This window comes from Cicer arietinum, chromosome 6, assembly GCF_000331145.2.
Source record: "Cicer arietinum cultivar CDC Frontier isolate Library 1 chromosome 6, Cicar.CDCFrontier_v2.0, whole genome shotgun sequence".
Lineage (NCBI taxonomy): Eukaryota > Viridiplantae > Streptophyta > Magnoliopsida > Fabales > Fabaceae > Cicer > Cicer arietinum.
The window spans coordinates 4885168-4903726 of NC_021165.2; the positions used below are offsets into that span (position 1 = coordinate 4885168).

At 29.7% G+C, this 18559-nt stretch overlaps 1 protein-coding gene across 1 annotated transcript; it reads right to left on the minus strand.

The window, feature by feature from the left end:
- Nucleotides 1-740: 740 nt before the first annotated feature.
- On the minus strand, nucleotides 741-10392 carry LOC101511451 (respiratory burst oxidase homolog protein A). The gene is made up of 14 exons (XM_004503606.4): nucleotides 9156-10392; nucleotides 8847-9006; nucleotides 8548-8596; nucleotides 7509-7622; nucleotides 4566-4988; nucleotides 3989-4375; nucleotides 3792-3887; nucleotides 3394-3509; nucleotides 2739-2906; nucleotides 2477-2636; nucleotides 2141-2338; nucleotides 1871-1999; nucleotides 1663-1741; nucleotides 741-1552 (listed from the first exon to the last, which is right to left on the minus strand). Exons 1-14 carry the CDS (start codon nucleotides 9805-9807, stop codon nucleotides 1443-1445), a joined length of 2841 nt encoding a protein of 946 aa, XP_004503663.1. The 5' UTR covers nucleotides 9808-10392; the 3' UTR covers nucleotides 741-1442.
- Nucleotides 10393-18559: the final 8167 nt, after the last annotated feature.

Below are 18559 nucleotides of genomic sequence, written 5' to 3' on the forward strand. Positions count from 1 at the left end.
GTTATTTTTATCATTTACATATAATATATATCACATCTTTATTTATATTCTAACAAATAAAATATAATTATTTGGTTACTCATTTTTTTTTATAAAAAAACATAAATTGTTTATTCAATAGTTCTGATATATAGTTTTAAATATAAAATTATTTCGTTACTTATTTTAATTTTTTAGTATTTTTTTGTTAATCTATAATATTTAAAATATAATAAATTAACTTTTTAAAAAACTAATTAATATGTAATTTTTTACGATAATAATTTTGTTATTTAAATATAATATATATTACATCATATCACAACGAAATATATATCAAATAAATGACAAAATAAAATATTATTATATTAACTATCATATATATATATATATATATTATCCTATCACTATTTTATCATATCCTATTCCTATTCACTCTATATAGTATTATTTATATATTATGTCTCTATCTTAACTATATATCAAATAGACTCAAAAGTACAGTATCAAATTAATATGGATATTAATCAAGACATATTTTCGTTATAACTTTAGTTGACAATTAATAAATCCACCCTCCATCATTATGCAGAAGAGATTATGCATTTGAAGGAAAAAGTGATACCCAAATGGTATCTTCACCACTTTTCATGAGATTTTAGAATAATCAGGGTGGCCCGTGAAAAGGCACGGTGAGATCAAATTCCCAATATACTTTGATGCTGTTTGTAAATTATGTGCAGATAATATACTAAAGCAGATATTTAACCAGAAGAGCACATCAATAGTGCATCAACTCAGTTGTTTAATTTGCATTCTTTACTATCTATCCATAATGTGTATGATACAAGATATATAAAATGATAACACTAGTGGTTACCTTGATAAAAGAAAACACTATATTAGTCTCATTTACATACATATAGACCCTTCCTGAATAAAAAAGCCAAACAAAAAAGTCAGGGTTCTGTCGAGAGAGAGTCTAAAGCAAGCACTCATTCTCCTTTACATGAAGATCCCAGGGTGAGTCACCTTTTGCACCCCCATTTTCTGGAATTCCTCGAATTTACTAAAAGAAAAATGAGGAAATTAATCTGAAAAAGTACTCAATCCCTTGTATACCCTTACCTTTTTATCCTCAAAATTGTGCATTTCAATTCACTGCGGATCTATCTGCAATAATCAATGTGGCTTCCAATTAGGTCAATGTCTCCAACGTGTACTGTACGATACATAGGCTGCGGATATCTCTGCTTCTTTGCAGCCACATGTATGATGAAATGCCAATCATGTTTGTTGTCTGGTATGTACGATGCTTCACATTCTATACAAAAAAGGTTTTAGCTTATTGAACATAATCATATAATCAGGCCTCACCAATTTGCTATAATGGGTTTCAGCTGTGACGTGGTGTCTTAACTAAATACAGAGTAGAGAGCTCCATCAACATTAGTTAGTTAGAATTAGAAATGCTCCTTGTGGAACTCAAATTTTGTTGGACCCTTTTCATTGAACTCATAACATAGCTTGTTAAGTTCTTTGGCCAAAACTGGTGCGCCACAGTAAAATACCCCTGATACGAATTAGATAGCCATAAGTCAGTACATCAACAACATAAAAAAATATATCTACCTTACTACCTAGTATGAAGTACCAACATATGCTTGATGAAGACTAACTGACCTATTCGTCCACTATAGTGCTTGGAACACATTTTAGAGAAAACCTTCTTCCAATTAGGCCTAGCAAAATGTGTTCGTACCTGGTAAGTAGAAATTCAAAAAAGCCGTAGTTATAATTTACTCACTCCCGATTCCGGAATTAGAAATTAAAAGAGAATCAAGGGTAGTGTACAATAATGCATAGTCAATGACAAAAATAGAAGGCTTACCCTGGTTCCGGAAACAATATCAACTCCATTTTTGGCATGGTTAAGGGCTTGAACCATGGTGATGAGTGCAGATCTTGCATCTCCTTCCTCATAAACGCTAGTCAAGTAGTTGTGCATCTCAATGACACCCTGAAGTCCATAATTTGACGTTTATTATTAGCCATTGCAAGTAATCCTTATTCATCTTGCATCAGGGAAAAGGAATACTTATAATTCTTCAGGAGCAAGTATCTATAAGATAAATAAATCGTCTGCAATAACCAATAATACCCTTTGATCAAGCTCAGCCACTTCATTCATGACTCCTTTGAACCAATCAAAAGAGCCTTGCTCTCTTGTAACCCAGTAGAAATAAGCATTGGTAGTCTTCAGTATTTTCTTCCTTTTTGGAGCAATTTTGTTAAGAGATGGTGAATCAGTACTCCCAACGCTAAGGTCTGATCCTCTACTTGTATCAGAGACAGAATCCTGGATGGAAATAAAGTTGATAGCTATGTTGGTCATACTATATTTACATACAAATGCTCAAATGAGAATTAGTATAACATATAATTGTTACTTTTATATATGAATTTTAACACGTTTAATATTAGCAGCAGCACTCACCGCCAGCTCCTCCATTTTGATAATGTTGTTGAGAAGATCTTTCAGAATGCTGATGAAAGGAGTTGCTCCTATACCGAGACCGACCAGCAACAAGACGTCATATTTTCTATAGTCTTGAGCTGGCGCTCCGTAAGGTCCATCTATCTTTAACTTCGGCAAACTTTATCAACAGTTAAAAAGGGGTAGGCATACATTTCAGTATAAATTATAGTTGATGACCAAAAATTTGGAGGCAAAAAAATATTCCAAGTGCTACATGTACCTTTTCTTTGTCGTTTCATCAGCCCTGAGAAGGCCACTCCTCCCAGACACAGGAGGCTCACAAGCCTCAGAAAATACCCTTTTAAGTTCCTGAGTCCAGTCACCCAGTTGCCGAATGTGAACACTCAGATAGTCATCCCCAGGGGATGATGTAATAGAAAATGGATGCCTGTCATACATATAATGCCCATGTTACTATTAGATACCAACACTAAATTGGGCAAAGATGCCATAGGTTTCGCTCTAAAACACAATCAAGACTGATAGTTCTAAATAATGGTTCCCATTTGCCGCAATATCAAGGTTAGCCGTGTTACTGCAAATGCAGCCGAAATTTAGATCATATATTGCTTACTAAAAGGCGATAGCACTTCACTTTCCCCTTCTTTTCTAGTTCAACATCGTTGGCCAAAAGTACTGCACCTACTATCCCTGTTTTATGGATACTAACATGCAAATGGTGGTTAATTATCCCGACTTTATATTGCTTTCTCTCCTTTTACTTAAAAAACTTTTTCTGCTTTTTAATTTCAATCCACTAAAAACCCAAATATTATATATATGAAGCATGATGTAAATTGTAACGCAACAACATGCCACAAAAAAATACCACAGCCATTGCAAAATAATGTAAAAAGAAATGAAATGCAACTTACCACTCAAACGGAGAAACAGCGGGACACTGTACAAACATGTATTGTCCGCTCTTGTAGCGAAATTGAGGAGGCTTAGACATTTGCAATGTGAGAACATTTCCAGGATAAATAGCAACCTAAATGTTTTCCACATTTAAAAAGAAGGAATAGGAAAGAAGTTAACGTTGGTTCATATACAAGATATATAGTTTGATTTATAAAAAATGACGGTGAGTCATGTGTAACGTCTGAGGTCTGGGTCCTTGCACATTTTACTTTGTAGGGCTCTACTCACTGGATATATACAATTAGCCCAGACCAACCAATTTTATGCAAAACAAATAATTAAGTCATATTAATAATGAAGTTGGAACCAATTAAGAGCCTAGCACTAATGGTTTCACCATCTATATGCTCACCTTTATTAGACGTACTGTATAAAAACCAGAACGAAATAATCTCAGCGTTCTTTCTGATGCATAGAGTAAAACTGGAACCGCGAGATACATCCATGTCTGAAATAAAAAAAATCAAGGTGTCAAATAACTGATCACTTTAAACATTGCACTTGATACATATCCTAAATAATTGAAATCTGATACTAAAATTTCTATACCGTTTTCAAGTGCCATTTGTGCACTAGGTAAAGTTTTACACCGTGAACGATGAGGAGGACATAGACAATGACAAACAGATGGTGTGAATACCAGAAGGCATTGAAGCCAGTGAGCTTATTAAATGGTTTAGGCAGCTTAATGAGATTTCTTCTGAACCATGTTGTTGCGAGGATAAATGCTATTGCCATCAAAGTAACCATCAAAATTCCAGTCACAGCCTCAACCCCTTTAATTATGTCTCCGTAATTGGGTTTTTGACGACCAAATACACCTTTCAAATACTTCTGATAATCAGCTTCAGACGAACTTACAAGTCTTGGAAAATCACAAGCAAGGTGATCCCCAACATGAAGTATAACACCAATCACAATTGCCCCAGCAATTGTCTGTAAAAATCAGCAAGTAAAAATGGATATCATAAACTTCACTATATAATTTACATAAATTTGTTGTTTCAGTTTCTGTTATCTTTTTAATTTTGACAAAAATTTTTTCTTTATGTCAAGGTTATAATATAGTTTTATACAGTTATTATTTTTGCATGATATGACAGCAGACAAGACCAAAAAAGAATACCTTATGGAAGTTGATGTTGTCATCAAAAGGTACAACATAAGAAAGCTTGGTAGACCTGAGCCAAGTTATGGTGTTTCTACAGACGGGCAAGAGAATAAGTGCCATGTTGAACTTCAGGGTCTCGGCCGCACCTTTGGCTGTGAGAAGACAGTAACCCATGATATGAAAAACATCCTTTTTCTTGTACTGAATAAACTTCCACGTGAAGAGCCCAATCATTATGCAAACCCACAATGTTAAAAGCCAAAGTCTCTTCCAATTCTCTTGCAAATAGTAAAGAAATCTGCGGCTCATCCTATGTATAGGACTTTTCTTTCTTAGCCCCTGTAGGTTCTGGCTCAATGCTTGGCTTGTATAGCTTAGAGCTTGGCTGTAGTTGAGATACGTGTCCTTTTGTAAAAGAAGTGTCTCCAGCTGCCATAACTGCAACCGATAACATATATAATGGTAATCCAAAATGCCTCAAAACAATCTCAGGTTGAGTTGTGTAAAACACATTTCAGCAAGTCAACTGTGTGCATTATTAGCATTACAGGAGCAATAGAATGCAGCAAGCGTGGTTAAAATGTTGAGTAAGGTGTAATGAAAAAACAGAAAGGCCACTTGGGAACTGAAGCTTTATGAAACATATACCTCTCAAACACCATTTAGCAGAAATATGAAATCACAATCTCACTAATATTGCCGTTTGTCCCACTAAACCCATGACATAAACTAACAACTAATTGTATTGATTCTCTTGCAACTCACCCCCTCCCCTTCCTCCGTTAGGAGAGGAGGTAAATTTCCAAAGAATCAATTCCTATAACAGGTTTTGAAGTCCACAACCGTGAAAAGAATGGCAGAAAAAGTAAAATTAATTGATGAACAACTCTCCAACTAAAATCAGCATGCAATAGCTGCAACTATAGCCCTGGGATTTTCTGCCACTGTAATGTTCACAATTACTTTTTACCTTCGAAGTTTAAAGTTGTCAAAAATCATACAAAAACCATTACTGTTTAAAAGTATAATGAATATATTCCGAATTGAAAGTTATGTATTTTTTTACAGATAAAAAAAGATAATTATGTTGGTCAAAGAAATATCGAGGTCACTATTGAATAATTTAAATTAAACAGCATCACTACTTGCTTACACAAGGAACCAAACGATTAGAAGTATCAGCTTAATCATATTACGTACATGGTGACAAAGTCACCCCTAGCTAACTGAGTTTATGTTAAATTTGTTAATGAAGTTAAAGGATGAAGAAATAATATAGTATATGGAGTAGTTACAAATAATGTAGCGACAATGTTGTTTGGACAGCATTTATCTGTTAAACTTATAACAAGTAGTTAGTTTGCAATAATTTATCAAGTATATGCCTGGTTTTTCTTTCCCTTTTTTTCTACACAGTCGAACAATATTGGAAATATATATGGATTTGACTAATTAAGTAACTCACTTTCAATATAACATTGATGATTAAATGAGTAGTTGATATTATGTGCAGATGCATGACCAATTATAAGTAGTTATAATATCAACCACTAAATTTATCCCCTTTACCAATTTCTTACATTAAAACAGACAAATCCTTATGTGATATGATCAATTATACAATTTGGTCCAACTGTGGACTGAAGAAAGAGTCTTAGTCCAACACTGACTGAATTAAGCTACGTAAACCAAAGTAGGACGGCCTAACAAATTTACCAATGGGCAATGGATCATCATATTTATTCTTATTTTGTCTAATGGAAATTATATAAAATGATAATGTCAACGACATACCAAAATTATTAGTTTATTACATCATTAGTTTATTTTTTTTGACAGGAATACAATCATTAGTTTATTGATCATTGTTCAATTGAATAGGCTGGAAAAACTAGATTTAATTACAAAATTGACGTTCCCTGAAATTCAACTATTGGAATTTTAATCACTTAGACAGTTTGTTTTACATGTTGATATATCTTATCGTAATCTCTCTCAACGATATCATTGTACTGTATTATGCTATGTATCATCATTCTCTAAACTGTCCATTATTGTGAAGGAGTCAGATTCAAATAAATTAATATGGGCACCATTTTTTGGCTTAATTGTTATTCCTTTTACTATGTCAATTAAGCAAAATCATTTTGTCCAAATTTAATTATCATTTTACAATATTAATTATTATTTTTCTATAAGATTAATTTTCATACCTCGTATATCTAAAAAAATTACATTATCAATAAATGATCATCACCCATATTTATGACTTTAAAAATATTTATGGTCAAAGGAAAACGTTTTTAACAATACAAAGATTATTATTTATTGTCGGTGTCAAAATATATACACAATGTATATTACGAGAATTATAGTAGAGTATTTGACGTCCTTAAGATTTAATTCAACGGACAAATGTCGATATTGTCACGTTAAAATTGTCTGGATTCGAATACAAACCTCACACTAGTTTAATATGGTGGAATTTATCGCTTAGATAAAAAAAGTTGAGTATTTGGCGGTTATCTTTAAATTGTGGTTACAAAATTAGTTTATGGGAATATATTGTGACTTCTCATGGGATGTCGGTGTAAAACTATTGACGCTATACATCGTTAAACTCATAAATTAAATCATTTTTTTGTCTATAGAATGAATGATAAATAACATTATACACTCATACAAAACAGCGATATCTCGAATAAGGATATGATACAAAATGTTCAATCTAATAATTTTTGTATTTGTCAAGACTTAAAAAGACAATTAAATCATTTTTCTACTAGGATACTATTATTTATTACTATATTAATTATTATTATTGATATATTTTTAATAGCTGATTTACATATATTTATCTCAACTTAATTAATACGAGAGGCTAATTATAAGACTGCATATAAAAAGTACGTTATTTAAAACAAAATCCATATATATATAGAGAGATTGATTTCCCACCTCGATGTAGCCAAGTCTTTCGGGGTCTAACTCTTCCATGATCAGAGCTGCATATTCTTCGGCCTGCTCCTTCAATCTGGATAACTTATTTGCAGAAGCGCTTAACATGATGATCTGGAAGGCAAGAAATACAGCCAATATTTGTCTAATGAAGTATATTAAATTTAAAAAATTAATTAACCAAATATTACGTGTTTAAGAAAATGTCTATCTTTTGTCCAAAAAAAGTCTATCTTATGAGTAGAAAAACTTTTTAGAGTAAAATGACGACCACGCCCCCACCAACTCCACTGAAAACGTCTTTCACAATGAATTCCACGAATTTGGTAAAAGCAGAAAAATGAAAGCGCCATCTCTATGACTACGACCAAAACCGAAAAAAGTAAGACATACATAGTTCACTAACTCTTGAATATCTACTACTACCAAGTACCAACTACTAATATTCTGTTCTAGAACACGGAAAATGTCAGAATGACCTGTATACATACGATTCTGGAGTATTTATTTTTAATAACCAATTGAGTTAGTTTATTCTTGACTTATTAAAGTCAACATTCATATATTAAAGATTGATTAAATCGATAATATTGATATATTTATTTATTGACTTTAATTCTCAACAATTATTTAAATTGTTTCTATAATTAAAAATCATAATAAATCAAAGTATAAAATTTAAAAGTTTTGATGTTATTAAATCTATAATCTAATTACACTAAATCATTAAAATATCATTCATCTATTGATCAATTAATTTAATACTACTAAAATATATATCAATTTGCAAATGTCAATAAAATTCCCCTTACCCTTTACGTTAGCCCATTCCAGCGTAATGTTAATTAAACACATGGATGTAACATTTCACGTAATAATATTATGAAGAAAAGCTTATATAATTTAAAAAATGAGTATATTGAAATTATTAAGATGAAACAACTAGGTTGAATGTTCAAACACAAACATAGTAAACAAATAGATTAGTTGAATATAAAATGAGGGATAAAATTGAATATCAAATAAAAATCCTTTGTACCTCTTTCACTTCTTCTTCGGTGATTCTTCCATCTTCATTCTTGTCCACCCTGTGAAGACATTTAAAACTTATTTTAAAATTAAAAGAATAAGACACTTAATTATCATAATAATTGAATTACAAGCAAAGAAAGCGTCGAAGTAACATTAAATATTAAAACAAATATACGGTGACATTTAATAATGAAGTGTTTAATTTGACATTTGATAATGCAAGCTAGAAAGGTAACCCTCGAGGATTATTAATGACTAATTAAATAATAAAAGTAAAACAATAAACAACAATCATTGAAAGATTACATGTCGAAGAAGATCTGGAGTCGTGAATCAAAACTTTGATCCGTAATTTGCGACCAGAATTCGAAAAGTTCTTCCTTATTGATCTTATCAACCTTCAACCTTCGTTTACGACCTAGAGCATCAAAGAGTTCCAGAGCGAATTCCTTTGAATCTTTCATACCTTCACAAAATAAGTAGCAAGTGAAACAAACTTTAGGTCATAAAATTCACAAAACTAAAATGCATTGAAACGAAGAATCAGAAAATTAATCAAACGGCTAAACGAACAATGCAAGATTATGAATCGAGATTTGAAAAAGAGGAATGGACCTATGCATTGACCGAAATCGATGCGATGGAGAAAACCGTCTTTAGCAAGCCTATCGAAATTCTTCTGCACTTCGTTCCACGCATCAACGCCATTCGATTTACTGGCACTGCTGATGAATTTCAAACCACGGAGTGCTTTATGAGCACCGGAGCGAGTGCGATCGAGTTGCGCTCGTTGCTTCCTCAAAGCTCGAGCGGCCAACGCCGTTTCAAATCCACCGCCGGCAGAACCGCCGGCGCCGGTTTGAGCGGAGGAAGATGAAAAGGCACGCGAAGCTTGGCCGTGACTCCACGAGAACCGCCGTAGCTCCTGCGAGAAGTGTTTGGCCTTAGCAACCGCCTCTGCTTTCAGTTCCTGAGAGAATTGCCGGAAGCCTCTCGACGAGTTTCTCCGAATCGACGGCGACCTCGGAACAGACACCGGAGTTTCGTAACCGCTTCCGGCGACGCTATCGTCGATAGAAATAACATTAGCTGGCTCAACACTGCGAAGAACGATGGTGTCATCGTCTCGAAGATCAAGAGTTACCTCGACAAACTCATCGCCGGCGGAGCTTGACTCAGTTCCCGGCGATGTTCCGGCGCTGACTGTTACTTTTCCAGGAATGGTGTCTGACGCCCAACGGCGCTCGTGCTTCGGAATATCGTTCATTGAATGATCACACAAAACAACACGCCAGAATATTCGAATTTACTCTTTTATCCTTCTTTTTTCTTGAACTCAACTTTATCATTCATTAATAAAATGAAAAGGAATGTGAATTTCGCTATGCAATGTGATTATTCGACACGCGTTGCTATCTTGGACAAGTGTAGAGTGATTGAACAAAGTTACAAGGACTTATTATAGAAGATAAAAATTAAAAAATATTTGATCACTGGATTAGGTTCTGTTCATTTTTGAAGAGCTAAGAAAGTAGAACGCGTTCGTAATCTAAGGGAGACAAAGATATGAACGCGTAATAGAAGAGAACTGGGGGAGGGGTAGATATTATATAAGCAGGAATATGACAAATGGTTTTGCTTTTGCATCAGAGATCAAATAAAGCCAAGTGTAATTGATAATAATGGGATATACAGAACAAAAATTCATTCATGGATTGGTTTTTAATTATAATAAATAAAAAAATAATACAATAAAGTGTGTGTCGTTGGAGTTTGTTTTAGAAGTGTGAAATTAGGAATTGCTAAAGGTGAAAGGAGAGATTAAAAAAAGGGTATGTTGGTGTTTGGATTAATTAATTTATTTAAATAAAGATGTTGGTGTATTTGTAAATTGTTTATACGGTTGTGTTGTGTGGCGTGACGCGGTTGGAATGACTTGGCTTTTGAAGTAGTGGATGCAGAAGAAGGTGAGAGAGAGATAAAGTGTGGGAATGGCGGGTCGGAAAATGAAAGGGAATATCTCTATTTTACGTTAGTGGGACCGCTGATTCCAGACTCTCTGACTCGACGGCAGAAATAGCAATGTCAACTCCACCAACATATAACTTCGCATTTGCTTTCACTGTTTCAATTTTAGTTTTAATATTTTTTTTACAAATATTATAGGACCACGTTTCCATAATTGGAGATATAAATATGTCTTTTATCAAGGCTACTAACCTACCGAGTTTAATCTTAAACTTCCGACTTATATCTTAAACTCACCAGTTCAATTCTACGGTTGGATAAATTGGATAACTTGATTTCAAAATTCCAACATTAAAAAAATTTAGATTTAATTGCAGTTTTGATGTCTATTTTAGTTGAATCACGAAAATAGTCTTTTTATTTTATTTTTTTTCTAGTTTTAGTTATTAAGTAGAATTTTAATTCAAAACTTGATGAAGTATTATCTTTTTACGCTTATTTAAACCACACTATTCCTCAAGCTCTCGTGATGCAACAATTATAAGTGAAATATATGATCATACGTGGTATGATATGGCTTAAAAAAATGACATTTCATCAAAAAAATTATCAACATTCTGTTTGGGGAACCAAAACTTAAGAAAAATAAAATAAATGAATAACTTTCATGATTCAACTAAAATAGGAGGACCAAAACTGCAATTATGTCAAAAATTTAATTAAATATGAAATTGGTTTCAATTGATTATTCGGTCTTTAAAAAATTCTAAATCAAAACCTCACTTATAAATTAAATTACTAATTAATTAGCATAATTTAACCAGATTACTATTCAAATTAAATGCATAACATAATTTATAAATATATCTTAGGCACAATTAAACAAATTATAAATATAGTCAAGGACAATCGCCACAAATTTAAAGAAGTTTTTAATGAAATTTAATTTGTAACACAAAATAAAATAACAAAACAAATGCAATTATTAATAATTCTTATATTTTTAATTATAGAATTTTCAATTTCCATTGTCCCTTAATATATAAGACTATTTTCAAAACTCAACGTGTTAATGATTTATCTACAAAAATACCTTTATTTAATTTACTAGTAAAAAATATAATTTATGTTCCCCTCTTCTATGATGTCAATAAAAGAAATGTTAATAAATGTCCACTTGTTAAGAACTTAAATGGGTAAATAAAAGCTTGGAAGTTCCACATTTATATTTTTGAGTTATAAAAATTGACGTTTTTAATTTAAAATATATATATATATATATATATATATTTATTTATTTCTTAACAAATGCACTTAACATCTAATTTAGCACGACTCTATCAACAATTGTAAAAGTAAACATATAAAAATAACGCACTTTTAAGAAAAAATTATTACTAGAATTGTTTTTCATGATATATATATACTTTGTTAGGAAGTCTTATAATAAAGGAAGGAGTAATATATATTTAATTTCAGGGAGTAAATGTTGTTTGAATTTCAAGTTTGTCTTCATCAAGGAACTCAACACCTGCTCCATCAAAGACATTATTACTTTGATTCATATTTTCTTGTACATCATCCAAATTTAATTGATCTATGACAACATCAATTTAGAGAAAGATCAACAATTGACATATAGTAATTAAACTGACATACTGGAATTTAATTCGCTGATTAAAAATATATTGATTTATGGAAATTGATATATACATAAATTTTATCATATTTGTAGATATTTTGTTGTTTATTTTTTTTATTTTTCAGTTTTAATTTCTTTATGAGTCAAATAGTTAAATAACACAAGAGCAAGAATTAAGGCATATGGACTTAGTAAAATTTTGAATAAAGATTTGTCTTCGACAGATTAATTAAATCAACAGCGAAAAGAATCATAAAATTAAATACACATCGCAAGCGAGCAATCCGACATAGTCTTAGGAATATTTGAGTGGGACGTTTCACTAAATAGCGATATAAGTCATGACTACGCCATTATCCATTAAAAAAATTTATCTATAAATAATAGTGTAAGGCTTTGTTCTTTAAACTGGTTTTTTGTATTCATAAATCACATTTGACGGACGATTAATACATCTCTATCAAGATTCTTAAATACCGCATTTACATTTCTTGCAATTTTTTCTTCCTTAGTTTACTTTATTGTTATTTTTTTTTTTACTTTCTTGTATATACTCTTGTCTATTTTCTTTTTATCTTTGTTTATTTCCTACAATTTACTTTTTGTATAATTTATATCCTTGCACTTTGCATTTTTGCATGTGCCATGCAATCCCTTGCATTTATGTTTTTAGGGTTTATTTCCTTTGAAAAAGATCGAATCTTGCATTGATTTTATGCATTAAACCAAAATTTTAATCATTAAAACATGTATTGTACTAATAGTGATGTTGAAATTTTGTCAAAATTCACACCACCTTGCAGTTATATTACTTTTAAAAAAAATGATTTTCTCGTGTTAAAATACTTTTTATTGCATTTTACTTTAAAAATATTTTTCTACATTAAAATCTATTTTGTAAAACATAAATATCATTTATAATTCACGCTTCATTCCATTGCATTCTTGACATAAGCATTGATAGAGAATGAATCATCATAAAATTGTATATGAGAATTGTATAAGTGAATCGGTAAATAGAAAACTTGTCAAGATTCCATTGCATTCTTGACATATATTTTTCTACATTAAAATCTATTTTGTAAAACATAAATATCATTTATAATTTACGCTTCATTCCATTGCATTCTTGACATAAACATTGATAGAGAATGAATCATCATAAAATTGTATATGAGAATTGTATAAGTGAATCGGTAAATAGAAAACTTGTCAAGATTCCATTGCATTCTTGACATAAACATTGATAGAGAATGAATCATCATAAAATTGTATATGAGAATTGTATAAGTGAATCGGTAAATAGAAAACTTGTCAAGATTCCATTGCATTCTTGACATAAACATTGATAGAGAATGAATCATCATAAAATTGTATATGAGAATTGTATAAGTGAATCGGTAAATAGAAAACTTGTCAAGATTCCATTGCATTCTTGACATATATTTTTCTACATTAAAACCTATTCTGTAAAACATAAATATCATTTATAATTTACGCCTCATTCCATTGCATTCTTGACATAAACATTGATAGAGAATGAATCATCATAAAATTGTATATGAGAATTGTATAAGTGAATCGGTAAATAGAAAAATTGTCAAGATTTTAAATTCGCAAACATTCTATTTGTTGATATTTTGGTACATTCTTTATTGAACCTCAAATCAACGTTAACATTTAGATTTTGTGAATTTGTTTGTAAATTCGTCTTTTTTGAATTTAGTAAATTTGAATTTATGTTGTATAAATATATTTTATTAATTTAAATGAATGAATATGAGTTTCTTTTGTAAAAAAAAGGATAATCAGCTTTAGTGGAACATTTATTAATTCCAAACAATTTTACTCTTTTGTTTAAACTCTTATATTTACAATTAATATGGTAAAACTTGTTTTCTCTTCCTCCTTGAAACCTAGCCTCCGACTCCTTTCTCTTTTGGGTTCTATTTATTTATTATTTTATTTTTTCATCTAAGAGAGGTGGTTTATGACAAATTTTTTGTTTAAAATCCCACATCTAAATAGTTTTTTTTCATTATTTTATCCAAATAATTGATTTTCTCACTTGTTTAGTTTTCTTCTATGTTTTTTATTTATTATTTTGTGGTCTCAGTGCGACGTTGTTTTGGTTTCCTGTCTTGTTGCATAGTTCTTTTGCTTTAGATTTGACATATTTGTTTTAATCCAATGCAAATTCAATTAATGATTATTGCATATTCAGCGTTACATTTATTAGTAAGTTTTGTCACTTTTGTAGACATTTTTTTATTTTATGTTATTAATATGAATGTTGTGAGTTTGTTCGCAGATTTATTATATTTTATTTTAGCGACTTTGAATTGTATTGTTCTTGATTGATACAATTTATAAAGTTGAATTAATGAATACCATTTTTTAATTAAAAAAAATTATAATTAATATGCATTTATTGCAATTAAATAATCACATAAAAACATGTTATTTCTATTATTTAATTTCATAAAATTAAAAAAGGAGAATGAAATACGTCAGTGTCCTTGGGTACGCTAATAATATAAAACCTACTTTCACTATAGTGTCTAACTTGTACCTTAAGGTATCCTGTGGTCTCTTTCAAAAAATCAATGCAGGGCACACAAAACGTACTGTCATTCACATAGACAAAGATTGTAAGAAATAAAACAAGAAGACAAACGAGAGATGAAAGAAGAAAAAGAAACCTCATTTGACAAATATAACTCACCAACTACTTCACCATAAAATATATTCCACCCATAGTGCACACGAGTTTCTTAATTTCCTACGTACTTTCACGTTTTCACCTAATTAAATTAACTATTGACTTTGCCGCAGCATATTATATTAATCCTTATAATTAAGCTCATCGATGAAAATATGTTTTCATATTAAAAAATTGTATATTGTATTCTATATTAGAATTAAAATTACTACTATCAGTTCGGGAAGTTCACCGACCTGCTGAATTTCGATTCACATTTTTCTCTAAATACCAAAAAGGCAAATGATACAACCAAACAAGCCTCATAAGTCTAACCATTTAATTAAACATTAGTTTGAGAGTTTACGTAGAGGATACAATTAATCTTTAATGTGGACATTCATCAAATATAGCTCAACGTTTAAATAATGCTCTTCTCCGAGGTAGGTATAGAGTAAAGCGAGCAAACAAAATGATTGAAATTCAACATCATCATGGTTAATTAATTTGTATACACGGAGTATACTATTAATTAATTTATAGGCCTGTATGTGGTACCTAATAAACCAATGTTTATTACACATATAAATTTATTTATTTGGTTAATTTTTATTGAATAATAAGTAAATTATTCACTTCTTCAAAGATATATAATTTAAATGAACCTTAATTTATTGATAGGGGAAGAGCTATATATACAACACTGAAAAAGAATACAAAATTGTAGTTTTTTAATGTTCATGTAATTAGGAGTCACCAGGGGATTCTAAGTTTCAGATTTTTTTAAAAGTACAATTTGAAAGTAAACTTGTTCGAATAAAATGAATTGTTGATTTTATTTACTTATTTTTCAAACATATAATTTCACTCATATATCAAAATAACAAAAATATATTTTATAATTTTTTTATCACTAGTGACTGCTAGTAGGGGTGGGAATGAGTGATACAGAGTGAGTTATATTTGTCAAATGAGGTTTTTTAGCTTATGTTAGATTCAAGCAAGGTCATACTTTTTTTTAAATAAACAAGGTCAAGACTTTAAAAAAAATTTATTTAATTAAAATAAGCAAGTTACAAATAACATAATTTTTTTTTAAATTTATTAAGTCGACCAATTTTACATAAATATAAATAATATTTTTTTATTACTGTTATAATTATTATGTTAAATTTTGATCTATTTGTTAGATATTAAACTGTTAGTAATTTACGCATATTATATCTTTAGTTTTGGATATATTTAAATGTATTATTGTAAAATAAAATTAAAATAAGATGTCTATAAAGCCAAATTATTCACAATGTCATATTAAATATTAAAATAGAACTTAATTTTATTGACATGTTAACTCGTTAGTCTATTAAAATATATGTCTAATTACTTATTCAAATATATTTAAATGAAATAGACTTCTAAGTAGGCTAACATGTCAAATCAGACTTCTATCAAGGTCAAACTCAAACCTAAAAAATATGCATATGTTAAGCCACATGTCAAGTTTAGGTCATGAATTCTTTTTAAAGGTCTTGCAAAGCTTAACTTTTCCTAGCCTAGTCATTGGTAGCGGTGAAAATACGTTAGATCATCTCATAGGGGGACTATCGTCTGACTTATTAAAAGTCAGACTCAACCATACCCATTTAATAAAAAAATCATACTCAAATTTTTTTTAAAAAGTTTATTTATTTAAATAAGTTAAACTCATACTCTCTAAAAAATATATTACCCTTGATAGGTCAGTCCTTATATATGTGATTAAAATACGAAGACTCTTTATATTTCTATAATAGAAACTCTTTATTATAATTTTTTTTTTTTGCCATTTCCCGACATCCATACTTATTCTTCTCTCTCAAAATTATTGTGCTATAAATTTGACGATTGTATTTTATTTTTTTATTTTATTTATAATATTGTTCATATAAACATCAAGTAGGTTCAAAAAAAAGAAAAAAAATGAATATTATAATTATACATGCTCAACAAAATTCACATTTTTTATTGGTCTATTGTTAATTTTTTAAAGATAAGATAAAATAATATTTTGAAAAGTCTTAATGCAAAAAATTTTTTTTAAACTTTTAAAAAGACTAAACCAAAAACTTACAATAAAATATTTAGCAAATAATAAGTGAGACTCATACTTTAATCTATAAGTAAATCTGACCTATTTAAACAAATTTAATCTAACCTAACATATTTATATTCCTAATTATCACCACTTCCAACGATCATCACTGCTCCAACCACCGCTCTAACCGCGCCATCCCACAACAACCATCGAGACACATATGCGGCTAGCTACTCTTAATGCCATTTTTATCTAGTATAACTATAATTATTACTAGATGTTAAATTTGTATATATAAGTCTATTTTAATTTTAAAAATATTTATTTTAATGTCGTATGTTTCAAGAGAGATAGTTTGGTTTTCAATCAGGGGAACATGCATGGTATTGTCAAGAGAATTCTCTAGTTGTTTGACGTAGTTTGCACGATGCTTGCAAGTTTATTGTATCAAAACTAATATCTTTTTTATTTTTTTAAATTAATTATATTTATATGTCAAAAAATTTAAAATTAGATATATTCATAACGAGATGTAGTAAATAGATTAGGTTTTAAGAATTTAGAATTGAAATTTAAAATTTAAAATTTAAAATTAAAATAAAATTATTTTTTTTATTTTTAAATATATAAATATAAAGCCAAAAGCCACCACAAATCCGACATTAATTTGCGAATGTTTGTCTATGATGACATAAATAATGAGTTGTGTAGTGAACCTCTTAAAAATAGTTCAAAAGTTAACCTTATTATTTTTAGTAAAAAATATAACATTTTTATTAAAATTTATTAAAAATAGTGAAGTATGTCTTTAGGCCTAGTTCATATTGGATAACATCAATCATAATAATTAATATGTTTCAATATCCATGCCAATTTTCGCTAAAAGAAACATATATGTCAATTTGACGCTGAAGAATTTATAGAAAATTGACTGACCAAACTTTTAATAATATTAAAGGAGAACTGTTATTTGAAGAAAGGATGATACAAATTGTGGCTATGGACTTTAGAGGTAGCACAAAGAGAACCTTGTTTGGTCTTTAACTGGTCAAACATATATAATCCATAATGAGTGAAAACAACGAAATGATGTAAAAAAAATTATCTTTCACCGTTAAAATTTTAAATACAGATATAGTTTCATATTTTAATTCGCAAATAGTCCGAAAATCTCATAGGATAATTTACCTTTTCACGCATAAGAAATATACTACAATCTTAAATTAATAGTTGCTGCATCTTCAAAGAGAACATATTGGAACTCAAAGAGACATAGGATTCAAATATTCAATAAATTGCTACAAGAGGCACCATATTTAATAAATCAATCAGTACAGTACATTCATTGTCATAACTAAAATTTCGATGAGAAAAAATAGTTCAATTAAAATGTCGAAAGTGAGAAATATGAATGATTAAAGGGCGTAGGGATGAAGAGATTAAACATCTGCCAAATATAAGCATGTGAGATTAATGTTTATTATTATTATTATTATTATTATTATTATTATTATTATTATTATTATTATTATTATTATTATTATTATTATTATTATTATTATTATTATTATTATTGCCGAAAAAGAAAAGCCTTTTCACACTAGGCCCAACAGGTAAATCTAGAAGGAAAGTCT

Bases quoted from the DNA above. Each gene is read 5' to 3' on its own strand.
- LOC101511451 (XM_004503606.4), bottom strand. From the start codon at position 9,807: ATGAACGATATTCCGAAGCACGAGCGCCGTTGGGCGTCAGACACCATT. The intron at 3,888-3,988 runs GTATAGAAATTT...TTTTTATTTCAG, and splicing joins ACAAATGGCACTTGAAAACG to ACATGGATGTATCTCGCGGT. The intron at 2,907-3,393 runs GTAAGTTGCATT...TATGTATGACAG, and splicing joins GCTGTTTCTCCGTTTGAGTG to GCATCCATTTTCTATTACAT.